General features: G+C 39.4%; 2 protein-coding genes across 39 annotated transcripts in view; one reads left to right on the forward strand and one right to left on the reverse strand.

Annotated features, from left to right (window-relative positions):
- Positions 1-202: 202 nt before the first annotated feature.
- LOC6580892 (E3 ubiquitin-protein ligase RNF25) lies at positions 203-2,895 on the forward strand. Of its 2 annotated transcripts, XM_044011307.1 has the most exons (4): positions 203-220; positions 728-774; positions 858-929; positions 997-2,895. In XM_044011307.1, exons 2-4 carry the CDS (start codon positions 767-769, stop codon positions 2,111-2,113), a joined length of 1,197 nt encoding a protein of 398 aa, XP_043867242.1. In that variant the 5' UTR covers positions 203-220; positions 728-766; the 3' UTR covers positions 2,114-2,895. The 2 variants fall into 2 exon arrangements, with proteins under 2 accessions (XP_043867242.1, XP_032585584.1); XM_032729693.2 differs by lacking the exon at positions 203-220 and having other exon boundaries at positions 628-774.
- Positions 2,896-4,221: 1,326 nt separating this feature from the next.
- Positions 4,222-15,216, reverse strand: part of LOC6580893 (microtubule-actin cross-linking factor 1) — an 84,365-nt gene continuing 73,370 nt past the window's right edge. For 15 of the 37 annotated variants that reach the window (XM_032730432.2, XM_032730431.2, XM_015164518.3 and 12 more), the window contains 16 exons: positions 14,805-15,030; positions 12,788-14,747; positions 12,552-12,726; positions 12,265-12,324; positions 11,489-11,533; positions 10,964-11,035; positions 10,628-10,802; positions 10,442-10,559; positions 10,155-10,384; positions 9,968-10,085; positions 8,220-8,407; positions 6,644-6,917; positions 6,384-6,579; positions 5,895-5,963; positions 5,626-5,715; positions 4,222-4,926 (listed from right to left, as the gene is read on the reverse strand). In XM_032730432.2, the coding sequence (XP_032586323.1) occupies positions 4,785-4,926; positions 5,626-5,715; positions 5,895-5,963; positions 6,384-6,579; positions 6,644-6,917; positions 8,220-8,407; positions 9,968-10,085; positions 10,155-10,384; positions 10,442-10,559; positions 10,628-10,802; positions 10,964-11,035; positions 11,489-11,533; positions 12,265-12,324; positions 12,552-12,726; positions 12,788-14,747; positions 14,805-15,030 (4,138 nt within the window). In that variant the 3' untranslated portion in view covers positions 4,222-4,784. Of the gene's footprint in view, positions 4,927-5,621; positions 5,716-5,894; positions 5,964-6,383; positions 6,580-6,643; positions 6,918-7,049; positions 7,229-8,219; positions 8,408-9,967; positions 10,086-10,154; positions 10,385-10,441; positions 10,560-10,627; positions 10,803-10,963; positions 11,036-11,488; positions 11,534-12,264; positions 12,325-12,551; positions 12,727-12,787; positions 14,748-14,804; positions 15,031-15,216 lie in introns of those variants that run through there. The other 22 variants (XM_032730434.2, XM_015164489.3, XM_032730425.2 and 19 more) reach the window with 9 other exon arrangements.

Raw genomic sequence — 15,216 nt, forward strand, 5'->3', positions numbered from 1 at the left:
CTTTATTAGTGCGCAGCATAAAAGAAAGAGAAATCAAGAGGTGGAAAGAGAACGAGTGAGCGAACAAAGAAATAGCAATTTTGTATACAAATAATTACTATTTTAAAAGTTAATTCATATTAAGTAATAATCAATGTAACTATTTTTAACAAGTATTGAGGGAATCGCAACGGCATTAGATCACTTAACAAAAAGTTGAAGCAGATTAAAGAATGATAAAGTAAGTTATAAACTAAAATATTGCTTATTATAACTTATTATTTGTAAATATTCATTATACATTTTAATTTCATTAAATTTTATTTAATATAAACGAATATATACGTATTTTATAGCGCTTCTTTCAACTTTAAGCATGATGTATTTATATTTTCTATTTTAAAAAATATAATTATTACTTTAATCTGTTTCAAATTCGCACATTAGTTAAATTATAAATTTCATTCTTTTTGAAATTTTGATTCAAATTTTTCGCGATATTTAACATTTATGTAGCCCTGACTGCAATCATTCTGTAACGACAGCATATTTAAACAGACTGTTAATAGTCCCAATACTGTTAGCTACTCCACACTAGAGGGCGCACCTGACAGCGGCACTTCTTATGTCCACGCTTGCTGTGACTGGCATTCGTGTTTACGTTGCGCTGCGATTGCCTTATTCTAGTTGTTGTTGTCAGGCGCAAAATTTCTGTCTCAATCGATTTTTTTATTATTATATATTTAAGAAACATAGCATTTAAAGACCTAGGCAAATAACAACGAATATGGACAGGTAAGCAGACATTGTAACACAGCAATGTAATGCTTATGCATTTGCGAAATCAATGGAATTGTTGTCCTGCTACTCATTTGCAGCTTGCTAGACGAGGAATTGGAGTCGCTAGAGGCGATTCTCATGGACGATGTGCGCATAGTGCGAGGTGCCAGGTAGGTCTCCGCACTCTTCAAGCTTCTCTATAAGCTGTATATACTAATACTACCGGTAATTCTTTAGTGGCGCTGTGGACGTCATCGAGACAACGGTGCTGCCTCTCACGGGCGAGGAGGATGAGCGGCAATATATTTGTGTGACGCTCCAGGTGCGGCCCCCATCTGGCTATCCGGATGTGAGTCCAGAATTTAAGCTGCTGCGTCCCCGTGGCTTGGACGATGACCGGCTAGAGGCCATACGCAGTGCGTGTGAGGCCAAGATCAAGGAGTCCCTGGGTCAGCCCGTTGTCTTCGATCTGATTGATGTGGTACGCGAGCACTTGACCGGTAGCAACTTGCCCAGTGGGCAGTGCGTCATCTGCCTGTATGGCTTTAGCGAGGGCGACGAGTTCACACGCACCGAGTGCTTCCACTACCTACACAGCTATTGCTTGGCCCGGCATTTGAATGCGATGCGTCGCACCTACCAGGAGGAGTTCGAGAAACTGCCCGCTTGGCAGCAAAAGACTGCCGATCCCTTTCAGGCTCTGTGCCCCGTCTGTCGCGAGCACATACGCGACGAATCAGACAGTTTGAAGTGCGCAATGCCGCCCTCCGAGCTGGAAAATGCTCCCGATTTCGAAGTGACCCAAGAACTGCGGCAAATGCAGCAGCACATGTCGCAGCTCTATCTGCAGCAGAAGAGCCGCGGCGCCATCATCGATGTCGAGGCTGAGGCTGGTAACGTCATAGCCATCGAAACGGAGGAGGATGTGCGTCGGCGACGCCGTCGCGAAGAGGCCGAGGCAGCAAAGAAGCTCGCCGGCACATCAGACCCGGCAAGCGGTGCAGCTGCGCAGGCCAAGCCCGTGGTTAGCAGCTTTGCTCCTGTAGTGCAGGACACACAGCGCGTGCTGCCGGAGCCGACAAACAACAACTATCAGCATCACAATCGTCGACATTATCGAGGCGGTCGGCGGCATCACAATCACAATCATCATCATCACCATCATCATCATCGAGGCGAGGTAGCTCAGGGTTCTGGCACAGCAGCTGGTGGAGCTGGAGGAGGAGGAGGAGGAGGAGGAGGAGGAGGTGGAAGTGGTGGACCTGCTGCTCCTGGCGTAGCCGGCAGCGGTGCCAACTCTTCAGGCGGCAAACAGCCAAAGGCGCAAACTGCCGGCAGCGGCCATGCCAGGTGACAGTGGTGCAGCACCTGGATGCTGCGTCTTACGATCCCAAACGAAACTAAGGACGCAGCCCTGATGCGAACAATACCAATGCCACAGCTGTTGCCCCTGCTGCCGCTTTACCTTCTGCCACCCTGCTGCTAATATACAACAACAACATACATCACATTTCGCCCCATACTTCAAGACCGGCTCCCAATTTTAATGTTTGATTTTTTTTTAGTATTTTGGTTTTTTGTGCAACACTCGATTTCTGTGAAAGATTGAGCCAGGCGCTTGGCTCAACTCCTGATTGATTGCTTTATTGATTGACTGTCTGAGCCAGACAATCTGCTCAGGCATTCAGATCATGATTGATTGATCGATTGACTTATGTTTAGTTTAGCTGTATGGCAAGCGTGGTTTAGCGAATTTCAATTGATCTACGAATCTATATGTATATTTATGTATTTAGTTTTATCTTAGATATGTATGTATATCTATATTTGTACTTGTAATGGCTTACAAAAGACTTGCTGCAATTATTATTGCTAGCGATATAATTAGGGGGTTCTGTTGTAATAGATGATAGTTATTAGCAGCACCAACTGGCAGCGCTGGCGTTGACGTACAGACATACACACACACACATAGATACGAACATACACACAGAAACACTTATATACACACTTTGATATTTACTACAACGCATAAACTGCAATCCGCACTTAAAACTTTAGCATAAATGTTAACTCGTAACTCTTCCCCCATCTTTCATAATTTTCCTGAGGCAGCAATTAGCACAAAAGACAACAGAAGAAGACGATGTTGAAATGAAAAGACAGCCGTCAGGCACAATATCTATAGTTGTAGGCATGTCCTCCTATTAGCAGCGCCATTCTAGTCAGCTTTAGATGACAGAACCGAGAAATTACAAATCATAGCACTAACTAGCAACCACATAGATGTATACGTTTGCATTCATATATTTAAATGTCTAATTAATTAAATGTTTATGTGTAAAGCAAGAAGGCAAAAACGAAAAACATGCAATTCATATAACGCATGTAACGAATACTACGAATACCAAATTTCAATGTGTCAAAACAAAAATACAAATACAAAGCTCTCATAAATTAAATAAATAAATTCAGTTCCATAATAAATATATTCTTTGTGGTTTATTTATTGTTCACTGGGCTATCAAGGGTTCACAAAATCAAAGATTTTCGATAGAGCTATCAAAAACTTCTCAGTTCGACTATTTTACAGTTTTCCCCAAAAATTAAATTAGAGCACAAGAAACAAAAATTAATTATTGGCAAAAATTTCACTGCATATCGCCAAAGGGAGGAACAGAAAAATTTTAACTTTAACATGAAACAGCTAACAGATGGTGGATAAATGTGATAGAAGTCAGTCAAATATGCAAATATTTTAATTATTGGATACGTGAAAATGATCGCCTCCAAATGGTATAGAGAAATATTTGTTTAAAGCTGTAATTAAATTGTTAAAAGATTATTATGAAAACAACTATCATATTTTGTTATTAATATTTTTTTTTTCTTTTTTTTTTTGTAAATGTTTATTTCACGTTTGAATTGTTTTATTTTAATAGAATTACAAAAAACGTTGAATGCATTTCTCTCGTTTTGTATAACAAAATAATTTAGTATTAGTATTATACAATATTTATATAAAGGTTCTGCAGGTTTTTATCATTTCGGTTTCACTCTATTATATTAGTTATGTGTTCCACTCGCATATACAAAACAAAATTAATATGCATTATAAATTGTATGTGTGTGTTTGTTTGGCTTATTAACTAAATATTAATTAAACTTATAGTAATGACTTTTAGTATTTAATTAAATATTTTTTTCTTTTCTTTTCCTTTTATGCGGCTTACAAGCTTCACTTTTACAATTAGATTTAACAGAACAAAATCAAAATTTTACTTAAGTTTTTTTATTTTTTTGGTCGACACACAACTGCCACACCCACAGCTAGAACACGTCCACAAACTGGCGATTTTGTGAGCGTGACCGGAGACTGCAGGAATGAATGATAGTGCGCATCGACTTACAATTCGAATGTTTTTCAATTTTATAAATTTTTTATTTTATTAATTTTTATCGTTTTTTTTTTTTTTTTTTTTTTTTAATTTTAGTTTTGAATTGCCTTAAAGCACTTGGAGTGTATTTTGCATTTTATATAAGTATATACAAATTATAAACTTGGAAATCCATATTTAAGTATAACTAGTAAAAAGAAGGCATTAAATATTAGTAGTAGCAAAAGGTTCTCATTTTAGTTAGTATGACTTGTCGTGTTTAGTTTTTTCAACTTTTGTGTGAATAGTTTTTTTTTTTTTTGCTTTATAACGGTTGCTATAAAAACTAACTTTTGTAATCCCCCATTTTCTTTTTTTGTGTGTGTCTTTTACGCTTTACCGAATTTTGCAATATTCTTGGCGCTGTTTCATACAAATTTGCAGTTTTGTATGGATTGGAAGCGTCTTTTTGAACTGGTTCCTGTTGCTACATTTTCTATATTAATGTAGTCTCTGAGTCTGATGAGTAGAGAGTCAGGAGGCAAATTCACAATTGGGTTGATTAGTTGAAAGAACTTCAGTGCGTGGTTAGTAATTTTACGAATTCTTTTTTTTTTTTAATTTTAATTGGCAACTTTTGCTTCCGCCTTAAAGTCGGAACGGTTCGCGTTTCTCTGTGGGCGTGGTGCCGCGAGATGTACGCCGCATTGTCGAGCTGAACGTCGGCTCCGCGGAGCTCTTCCGCGGCGTCTGCATGCCCGAGGGCGTGGAGCTGCCGCTGATGTTGCGTCTGTGAATAGCGAATCAATTAAACATATGAGAAATGCTTTTCAAAATACTTAAATAATATAAGAAACTTTAACAATTTAACAGTAACATATATATAAATATAAAAAAAAATATATATATAGTTTCGGTCTACCGAAGATTGCAGAGCTTGCGGAAATAGGTTGACTTAGTTAAGTCTTTTACATTTATTATTATTTAATTTAACTTTGTCATTTTATTTACTTTGTTTTACAGTTTAATTTACAAAAAATAAAACGACTTCAATCAAATTAAAATATTTGAAGTATTAAAAGTAAAAGTATATTTATTAAAGTTTAAATCAGAATATCTAATCTGGAAAAATACGTATAATTTGTGATGTGAAACTTTTATTGTTATACATGTGGTACTTTTTGGATTCAGACAGACAGATCGAATATATAATTCCCTCCGCAAGGTCATTAACAAAAACAAATTTAAATCATTAGTCGAGCTTACAAGTTAGAAAAGAAACGAGGCACTTGCTGTGGACATGCACTAGACTAACAATAACAATAACAATAACGATAACAAAACTCGAAACAACAAATATATTTTAAGTATAGAAATTATAATAATTACTTTCTACAATTTGCTGAAATAATTCTACTGTGGATATAATTATACAGAGCTCTTTTCCTCTGTATATAATACGTTGGCATATACATATATGGATCTTTACCCCAAGCTGCTTGGATTGGCAGACGAGCTGGTGGGCGATGATGTTTTGGAATCGTTGAGGGGTATCTTAACCGGTATCCGTGATGGGCGGCTTTAGTATATGAATAGTTAGCATAAGTACAACCATAACCGAGAATTAATATATTTTTTGCTACTACTTAGAGACTAGCTTATCTTACTGAATCTAACTTAAGATTATGAGTTCAAAATAATTTAAAATAATGTTATGTTTAGTATTATTTGGTTTTTCACCGTTTTCATGGGCATTACCTAGTAGGTGGTTTGAAGCCGAAGCCTGTTAGTGCTGGTATACTGGATGATCTACTCATGCCTCCATTGCTGGTATTTTTGGATTGTTTCAGGCACAAGTCGGTATATATTTTTGGTATTTTTTGATGTTGCAGTTAGTTGCATATCAAGCATTCAATTTCGATATGATATTCAAGCCAATATGCATTTTGAAAGTTAGCATTTCAATCATTTTTTGTATTTTGAATGTTTTTTTTTTTATAGAAGCCAATTTGTTGTGTGAGTAGCATGTACATTAATGATTTTCGAGTATTATGTTGAATATGTTTCGGTATTATTTAGGTATTTTGTTGGTATTGTTGTAGAGTGAGTCAAAAGTTAATGCAGTAACCGAAAATAATTTTTGAAAAACAAATAAATAAATTAATAAAGTTCACATTTCGATCAAATAAACCCCCTGCTTTACCCCAAACAATGGTATCAGTCTTACTTCGTAGCTCGAATTCTTACCTTGTGGGCGCTGGACTTGCCGAACCGGAAGCGGTTTTGCGTGTGATGGTGCTGGTGCCATTTAGCCGACTGCCCGGCGTGGATGCCGAGGCGACAGACAGACGAGCCGGCCGCGGTGTGGTGCCGGTGCCGGTGCCGCTGGTAGTGCTCGCAGCGGACGCCTTACGCTGTGGTATGCGCGAGGGTGTGTGATCATCTAAAAAATAGACAAGAATTGGATTATAATTGGTGTGAGATAATGGGCAACTCGATGGACCCACCTGTGCTGTCCAGCGAAAGTGTTGACCCATGTCGTGAAGGCGGCTTGGAGCCTTGTCTGCTTAGCGGGCGTGAGTTGGGCTTGGAGCCGGCACGTGAGCCACCTGGCGTGAGGCCCGTGCGCGTGCTCGTGTAGGTGACCTTGCGCGGCGTGTAACGGCCCGAGGGTCCACCATGGCTTCCCTCGTTGTCGCTGAGCGAATCAGGCGTGCTGGCCGAAAGCGAAGAGCGCGATGGCCTGGACATGGGTATGGAGCGTACGGAACGCTCACGAACCTAAAGGGAAGTAATGGATTATATATTAATATCGTAGTCCTTGCGGTGTTTGGTGGTGCCCCCTGCTACTGGCACTGTTGCCACCTGGTTAGGTTTACTTCCGTCTGCTTCCTCAGCTTCAGTTCGACTTACCCAGTGTGTGGTTGGATGACAATGAAGAACGTGTGGACTCAGTGGTACCGAGCGGCTGGTATTGCAGCGCACGAATACTGTGCCGCCGGCGCCCATATGTATGGGAAAGGCGCATGGGACTTGGTCTTGTGCACGGATTTTCTCAAATATTGGCATTAACTCGGCCAAGTGCTCATCAGCTACATATATAGAAATAAGTTGTTTTTGTTTGGCATTTTGCTCTATATGCTTATAGCTGACTAAACGGTATATGATCATTTAAGCAAACTGGCCTCAATATAGCCTAATTAATGCCTGCACATAACCTCAAAAGAACCCTAGCCTAACGGGGAGCGCAACTGTTGACGCATTTCAATCAAATGTAGCTAGCATTTAACTCAAAAGAAATGACGCAGCGTAACATAAAAAACAATTGGAGGATTAACAAATAAAGATATACGTAATATATATATACGATATGTATGTAGTATAGCAACAATAATACGTTCAATACAATAAATATATATGTTTGTAGAATTATATAAATTCTCATGCACAAAAATCAAGAGTCGGCGCGACGCAGCGGCAGCAGCGAGCGAGCATGTATTTTTTGTTTGTACTTTTGCTTTTTATGGTATTTTTTATTTGTCAACAACACACACAATAAACCCGAAACGAAAGCTTAGAACTTACCTTTCGTATAATCAATAATCGAAGCCTAACATGGGAGATACATTAGAGTTGGGGAAAAATAGTTCAATTTATTGACCAAGTTCAATTAAGCATTATTAAGGTGTGAACTAGACTGCCGATTATTCCAAATAGTTCCGTTAGTTAACCTTTAGACAGGTTAAAATGATCGAGATACGGTTCACAAAGTTTGATTAAGCGAATTGAATCGTTCACAGATTGTTTTTGAATTGCTGACCAACTCTGTGGAACGTGGCATTCATAAGAAGTCGGACAAAATGAATCTTCACTGAAATCTAGAGGGGCAAATTTTATAGCAGACTCAATATCATCGTTCACAGATCACAGCTAATCCTCTTATGAGATTTCCTCAATTGAACTTGTTCTGAACCACACAACTCCAATATACGGGATCAGTGAAGGGATTGTGAAAGGAATCTTAATTTTTTTCGATTTCTTTTGTTTAGTTAACCCACATCTGAGATAGGTTTGTTGATTTACCTTTATGATGGGACCCTGTCCACTCATATATGGCGGCAAGTTGGGGCTACCGGCGCCATTTTGCGAACTGTTGGCAGTTTGGGCAGCATTGGGCGTGGAACGTCTGGACGTAAAGGCGGCCATGCTCTGTGAGACGCCATCGGCCAAAATGAATTGCTCGCGTAGCTCAATGTTAGTGCGTCCCTTGGCTGCTCCGTTAAATGCCGCGAAATATACCAAATGGCATATACATATATATATACAAGCACGGATATACATATATACACACATATACACCCATCACGCATTCGATTGTTGTTGTATTTTTGTACATATAACAACAATAACAACGAAATTTTGTTACCGCATGGTATTTAATCACAGTATTTTGTGGTTTTTGTTTGTTTGATATTGTTCGTGGTATTTTTGTGGTATTTTTTTAATCGCAGGCGAGTGCATGTTTGGCGTGGTCAGGCGGGCAGTCGGGCAGCGCAAGCGGATTTTTGTGACACACATGTATGAAGTTTATATGCATATTTTTATCGTTATCGATATCGATTTCGATTTAACAAATAAAAATAATATAAAAAACATTTGAAAAAGAAAAACGGGGGAGAACATAAAAATTTGATTAGTAAAAACGAAAAACGGTATACAAAATTATTAATACAAAAAGGTCAATTCAAAAATTTGAATGATGAAAACAGAAATTAACGAATGTACGTGGCGTGACAGTTACAGCTAGGTAGGTACAGTCGACATGACTGTTAGTTAACAGTATGAAGAACTGCAGCTAAGTTACACAAAGAGAAAATACAGCGAAAGTAAAATGAAGCATGCACTAAAACGTACTAAGCAACTTTTTATATTGTCGATCAAAGTTTTGGTTAAGGTTAAATGCTAGGCAATAAGCATAGTGGTTTTCAAAACCCAGTTTACGAAAACATACCAAATAAGTAGAATACAAATACAATGTGTGGTATGGGGGTAGAAGGAAACGCTGAGTTAACATTTATAAAAGCAACAAAATAATGAGCATGATGAGGCCTATTATGTGAGCTTAAATGTAGTTGGGTATAGGATAGTTTTAGGATTTTTGATTTCGCTGGGTTATTGTGTGTATGAGAGGCGTCAAAATAGGCGCTGGCTAAATTTCAAAAATTCTTCAAAAATATTGCGCGCTGTTAATTTGTTGTTTTTTTTTCTTATTAATATTTTTTAAAGCAAATTTTCAACCAAACAAATTAATTATATTTTCAAAAATTGTGTGTTTAGGTTATGTTGTTTTTTATATGTTTCTTTTTTCTTTTGGGTTCATATGCTAGTTATATATATTTAGGCACAAAAGTTTAATATTGATTTGTTGGTTAAATGACCATATCCGTTTGGTATTATTAATATGATATATTGGTATGTTTAAAAAAATTTTTAGGTTGTATATAAAAAATAGTATAATTAGTTGTTAAGCACAACTGTACCTAAGTTGATGTATGTGAATTATGAGATATGATCAAAAATGGGTTTGTAAAAGAATGATGCATATATAATCTAAGGTATAGACAAAATGCATGAGCTGAGATGGGAATTGAATATTTATGATTATCTTTTTTTTGTGGTATGGTGGACTACAAAAAGTTACTCTAGAAATAATATGCGATTAATGAATCAAATTTAACATGATTTCTCGAAAATTTTCGTGTGTGTACGTGTACAAAATTTCTTTATACTTAGAACGATTATATATATAGCTTCTGAGTAGTGCAACTTACCGCGACAAGGATCGTTCTTCTGCAGGAATTCATCCAAAGCAACCCAGCCGCCGCCCACGCGCACCATTACAGTGCTACGGAGGATGCGAACCAGGCGCAATTTCTGGGAATCACCAAACTGTAAGGAAAAAATACAACCGTTAGCAATGGTAAAATCGTATGAACACCCACGTTAATTTAGACTTACTCTATATTTGCCTTCGCCCACTTGGAACACACGGAACTTTTGACGGCACGTGCAGAGCATGACCAAACGTTTGACCTCATCGTGAATCTTATCGGAATCTGTGGCGGGTTTACGTTCCTGCCAATCAGGTCGCAGGGCGGCAATGAACTCCTGCCAATCGATAAGACCCTCGCCATTGCGATCGAACAGATCTGCAACAGCCTTCATTTCCAGGCCCGATGTATCGAATTCTGTTAAGGAAACTCAATTAGAAAAACTATTTTAACTAATTTGATTTCAGAACTCACTCGTATTGAGTATGCCATCAATAAATACATCGCGGGGTATCATGCCATTGTTGTCCTTATCCATTTTACGGAACAAATCAGTCAAGCGTGATTTCTTGTGGTTCATGTACTTGAGGAACTACGGAAGATATAATATTTTCAAGTATTATTTACTGATTATTGGTTAGATTTAAATAGGGTACTCACTCGCTTGCGCCAATCATCCCAGCTGAAGTTGCGAGCACGCTCCACGTCCTTCAGATACATGAGATGCTCATGAAGTAAGCGTTGGCGCTCCCATGACAGCATCCAGACATCGCGCCATTTGTTCCACAGGAGTTTGGCACGTGGCGAACGGAATTCAAGTTCTCCACCATTGGAGCTGCTTAAATAAGGTTGTATAGGATTAGCACAAGTCTAAGATTATATTTATAGGAAGCACAATGAAAGAAAAAACTACAAAATGCTTAACATACACAAAATACTTAACAGAGCATTTAGCAAATGGTGAATGAAGCATCGATTGGTCGGTTGGTCACTTACCTTGGCGAGAAACGTGGGCCATAATGCGGCAGGCGATCTCTGTCGGGCGTATCACGCGTGGGCGTAACACGACTGCACAGCCAATTAAAGATATATACATATATTTATAGATATATATATAAATATATATGTATAAATATTGATTTATTTATGATGTGGAGCAAGTATTTAAGCAGCAAGATGCATAGAGTTTGATATGAGGCAACGTTTACGTAGCGTGATGAAAGTAGAATCACAAAAAAGAGACAAAAGAGAGAGACAAAAACAAAACACGATCAAATAATGAAACAATATAAACAAATACAAAACAACAGTACAAAGAAAATTTTGATAGTATATATAGATTTGTATACACGAAATAAATAACATGTCGCAGCATTTCCAAAAATAGTGTTGCATAGAGCCGAAAAAAAACATTTGAGAGTAAACAAAAGAAATTTCATTGAGCATTTTGAAAGTGCATGCACAGTTATTTCTTGGAACTATTTAAGAATCAGAGTCTAGAAACTCAGACAAATAACTCACCTGCCCTTGCGAGCGTTAAGTCCTTGATCGCGCGAACCCTTGAAACTGTGGAAGAGAGAGAGTCACAAACAAATATTAGAAAAGTTACACTATTAGTTGGGTTGTAAGAATTCAAAATAAAGCAACAGTTTTAGCAGCAGTGTTGAAAGCCGGGTGCTGTGAACGAGATAGTGTGTGTGTGCGAGGTGCAGTGGTGTGGTAAGTGGCAAAGATACTAACTATTACTACATTTATAGTTATGTCTACATATGGTATAAATTATTTTAAGAAATTATCATTATTTTAAATATTAGCTATACAAGTATTTATAAATAGAAAAATAATATTTGCTTTATTCTCATGTTAAATATAGATTTGTTTGGGATTCATTCTAAGCTCTTAGTATTCAATGATAAATTTATGTACTTGGTTTGTTAACGCATTATAGGACTACAAACGTATTAATATGAATTTTTATAACCCTTTGTGACTTCAGTAAAGGTACATCGAGGGTACAATGATCCAAGTTTGAAACTTGTAATTCTTTATAATTGATTATATGTAGTACTGATAGGTAGGTAGGTATCTTTAACATTTTAGCGTTACATAGATCACAGAAATAACTTAATGTTATTTGTAAGCGAATGATTGTCTGGTATTTGACTTTTAAAGGTTTAATGTTGCAATGGTTAAGCAAAATGCAGACTTTAACCAGTTGGCAATGTGAGCGTGTGTGAGAGTCAGTGTTGGTAAGCGGCTTGCAATTTATAGTGTAGAGTATAAAGTAGCAGTCAAACCTTTGACGTCGCAGCTGACCATCGGGCGACTGTTCACGCAGATCGTGACTGGAGCCACGACTACAGTTGTATATATATATTGAGTAGTTGTTGCATGGTGTACAGTATAGTTTTTTTGTATTTTGGGTAGACGATAGGCAAGAGTTTGTGTGCAAAACGTTGCAGGGGAAAATATTTGATATTTGTAGCAGTAAAATTGGTGAAAAATTGCAATAAAAAATAAAACAACAAATCAAAATAAACTTTTCGTATATACAGAAATTAAAGGGTAATTTTATTACACTTACACTGGCGTTTTGCCGCTACGTGAAGGCTTGCGAGCGCCAGGTGGCAATTGACGTGGCTTGCAGGCGCGATCTACTTCGTTCTGGCGGCGAGCCGTATTCTCCATAAATTCTTTGTGATCCTCAATCAATTTCTCCACAGGCGGTATCTCATCTGGCAGTTGCTCATGTTTTAGATCTATAGGGAAGTAAAAAAGCATTAAGTATCGACCACATAGGAACTAATCTGATTAACTTACTCAATAACGTGCCCTCAAGTCCGCTGAGCCAAGCCAGCAGTTCTTCAATGTTATCATCCAAATCCTTGAGAGATTGCAAATGCTGCTCTAGTTTCGACTCACGGTTGATGGCCCATTGACGTACCTCCTCCCAGCGTTGCTGAATGATCGATAACCAGTTCTTGATAATGGGTATGGCATCGGGATAGGCTTTGCCAATGATCACTTCCGCATACTCAAACGTTTCCGTCTTCTCACGTTCGCGCACGCGCAAATCCCGCATGAACTCCGTATGAATCTCCATCATCTCACGTGAGACCTTCTCATCATCAGGAGCATTCTTGGCATAGCGTAGCTTATGCTCCGCATGATCTAGCCAATCGAACAGAGCCTGGACACTTGCGTTCAGTTTCTCAGCATCCACCAAAGCAACTTGGAGTCGCTCTCCGCGCTTGCCCACAGCATTTTGAACCTCCTCCCAAATAGATTGCAGCTCGTCGAGCTTTCCACCCACTTCGGGATTATTGCCCGAACGCTCCAGATCTCGACCAGTCTTAAGCACGCCTTGCATTTGACCAGCCCGCTTTTGAAGATCCTGTTCAATGTGTTTGTGATGCTCGCACAAGCCTTGTACCGTCTCCAAATCACCATGCACTGGTCCATTCTCATTAACGCGACTCTTGGCTTTCTTAAGCCAATCGAGCAGCTCTCCCAGAGCATCGCTAAATTGTCCAGAAAGTAGCAAGGCCTCCTCCAGTTTGCGTTGACGTTCAATGCTCTTCGTCCAGACCCGTGTCCATTGCTCCTTCAGTTCCAGCAACATTTTATCAAGCACTGGGCGATCGCCCTTCGGTGCACGTTCCATGAGGTTCTTGCCAGTACGCATTGTTCCATCGTATACGGACTGCTTGGCGCCCAACTGGCGATGGGTCTCCTTTAGCTTACCAATGTATTTCTTAATCTTCTGTGGCTCCTTCGAAGCGGTGGCTTCTTCGATAATTTGATCCAGCACTTGCTCAGTTTCCTGCAGATACTGCATCATACCGTTCCAGGCATCATTGAACTCACGTGCCTCTTTGTAACCATGATCCAGAGCACGTGTGCGCTCTGCAGCCTTACTGACTACGCGCTCCCAGCGATGCTGTACTGAGACCAGCAGATTCTTAATAAGAATCACATCTTGCTTCTGGCTAAAGTATTTGAGATGAGTGCCCTTCTTATCCAGCAGCAGCATGGCCTCCCGATGTGTGCTCACATCCTTTTGGAGTACCTTATGTTCCTCCATCTGGGCTTGAATGGTTTCCAACACGCGGGAGACGGGCTCAGCATTAGTCAACTGCTTCTCTGCCTGGGTTAACCATTCAACAAAAGCTTGAAGTGTCTCATGGAATTCGGTAGCCTCCTTGAGTGCAATTTCCAACTTAATCTTCTTGTCGGATGCACGTGAAACAACTGCATCCCAGCGCTGTTTCAGTGTGCGCAGTGTATGCTGCAGATTGCTAGAAGAAACCTTCATCTGGTTCTGGCGCTTAATATATTCTTGACCCTGAGCTTGTATTGTTTCTACTTTAGGCCTGTTCTCCTCCAGCTCATTATAGACTTCCATGAAGCGTTCCAGCTGTTCGGTGGCTGTCTCTGGCAAGCCACCTACAGGCTTACTTGCACCAATCACGGCATCTACATCACCTAACCAGCCCAAAATGTCCTGAACCTCGGCAATGTAGCCTTGAGCCTCGCGTAGAGACTCCTCTAGCTCGTGCTGGCGATCGCTAGCCTTTTGCAACAGCTGCTTCCATTCGTTGTTCAGCTTACGCAGTTTCTCCTGCGTAGTGGAGGCTTCCACAGAACCCTTTTCAGTTTCAATCAGTTGCCTTCCGGCATCATTGAGAGTGTCTACTGAGTTCTGATGCGCTTGTATATCGTTTGCCAACACTTTAAGCTTGGCCAACTCAACCTCGAGCAGTTGCGGATCACCGGGTATCTACATGAAAGACTAATTAGATAATGCTTTCTAGAAGCTAAAACGTGGCTCTCTTACCGGTTTCAACTGATCCAATGTGTTGTCTGTCTTGTTAATCCAAACCAACAGCTCATTGAGAGCATGTTGGAATTGACCCAAGTGGAGCAGAGCATGCTCCAACTGCTTTTGGCGCTCGACCATTCCACGCAGCAAAGCCTCCCACCGGCGATTGACTACGGTCAACGGTTCCCTTATTGATGCCGCCTGCTCTGGCGAAGTGCGTTCCGTCAGTTCCACAGCTTGTCTGTAAGTGGTTAGCAGAGAATTAGCATTGTATAATTTAAACGGATGATTCAAAGGCAGACAGAACAACGATAATAATAATAATAACTTGCGTTTTGTCAGTGCACATGCATTGGTAATGGAACCGTTGGTTCCAGTGGCTTGCTGTCATAAATCATAAAAACACATGCATAAAGCAAATGTGAAA

This window comes from Drosophila mojavensis, unplaced genomic scaffold (assembly GCF_018153725.1).
Source record: "Drosophila mojavensis isolate 15081-1352.22 unplaced genomic scaffold, ASM1815372v1 contig_81, whole genome shotgun sequence".
NCBI classification, from domain to species: domain Eukaryota; kingdom Metazoa; phylum Arthropoda; class Insecta; order Diptera; family Drosophilidae; genus Drosophila; species Drosophila mojavensis.

What these genes read in the sequence shown, in the direction of transcription:
- LOC6580892 (XM_044011307.1), top strand. An exon ending in CGCATAGTGCGAGGTGCCAG is followed by an intron (nt 930 to 996) that starts GTAGGTCTCCGC and finishes GTAATTCTTTAG; the next exon opens with TGGCGCTGTGGACGTCATCG.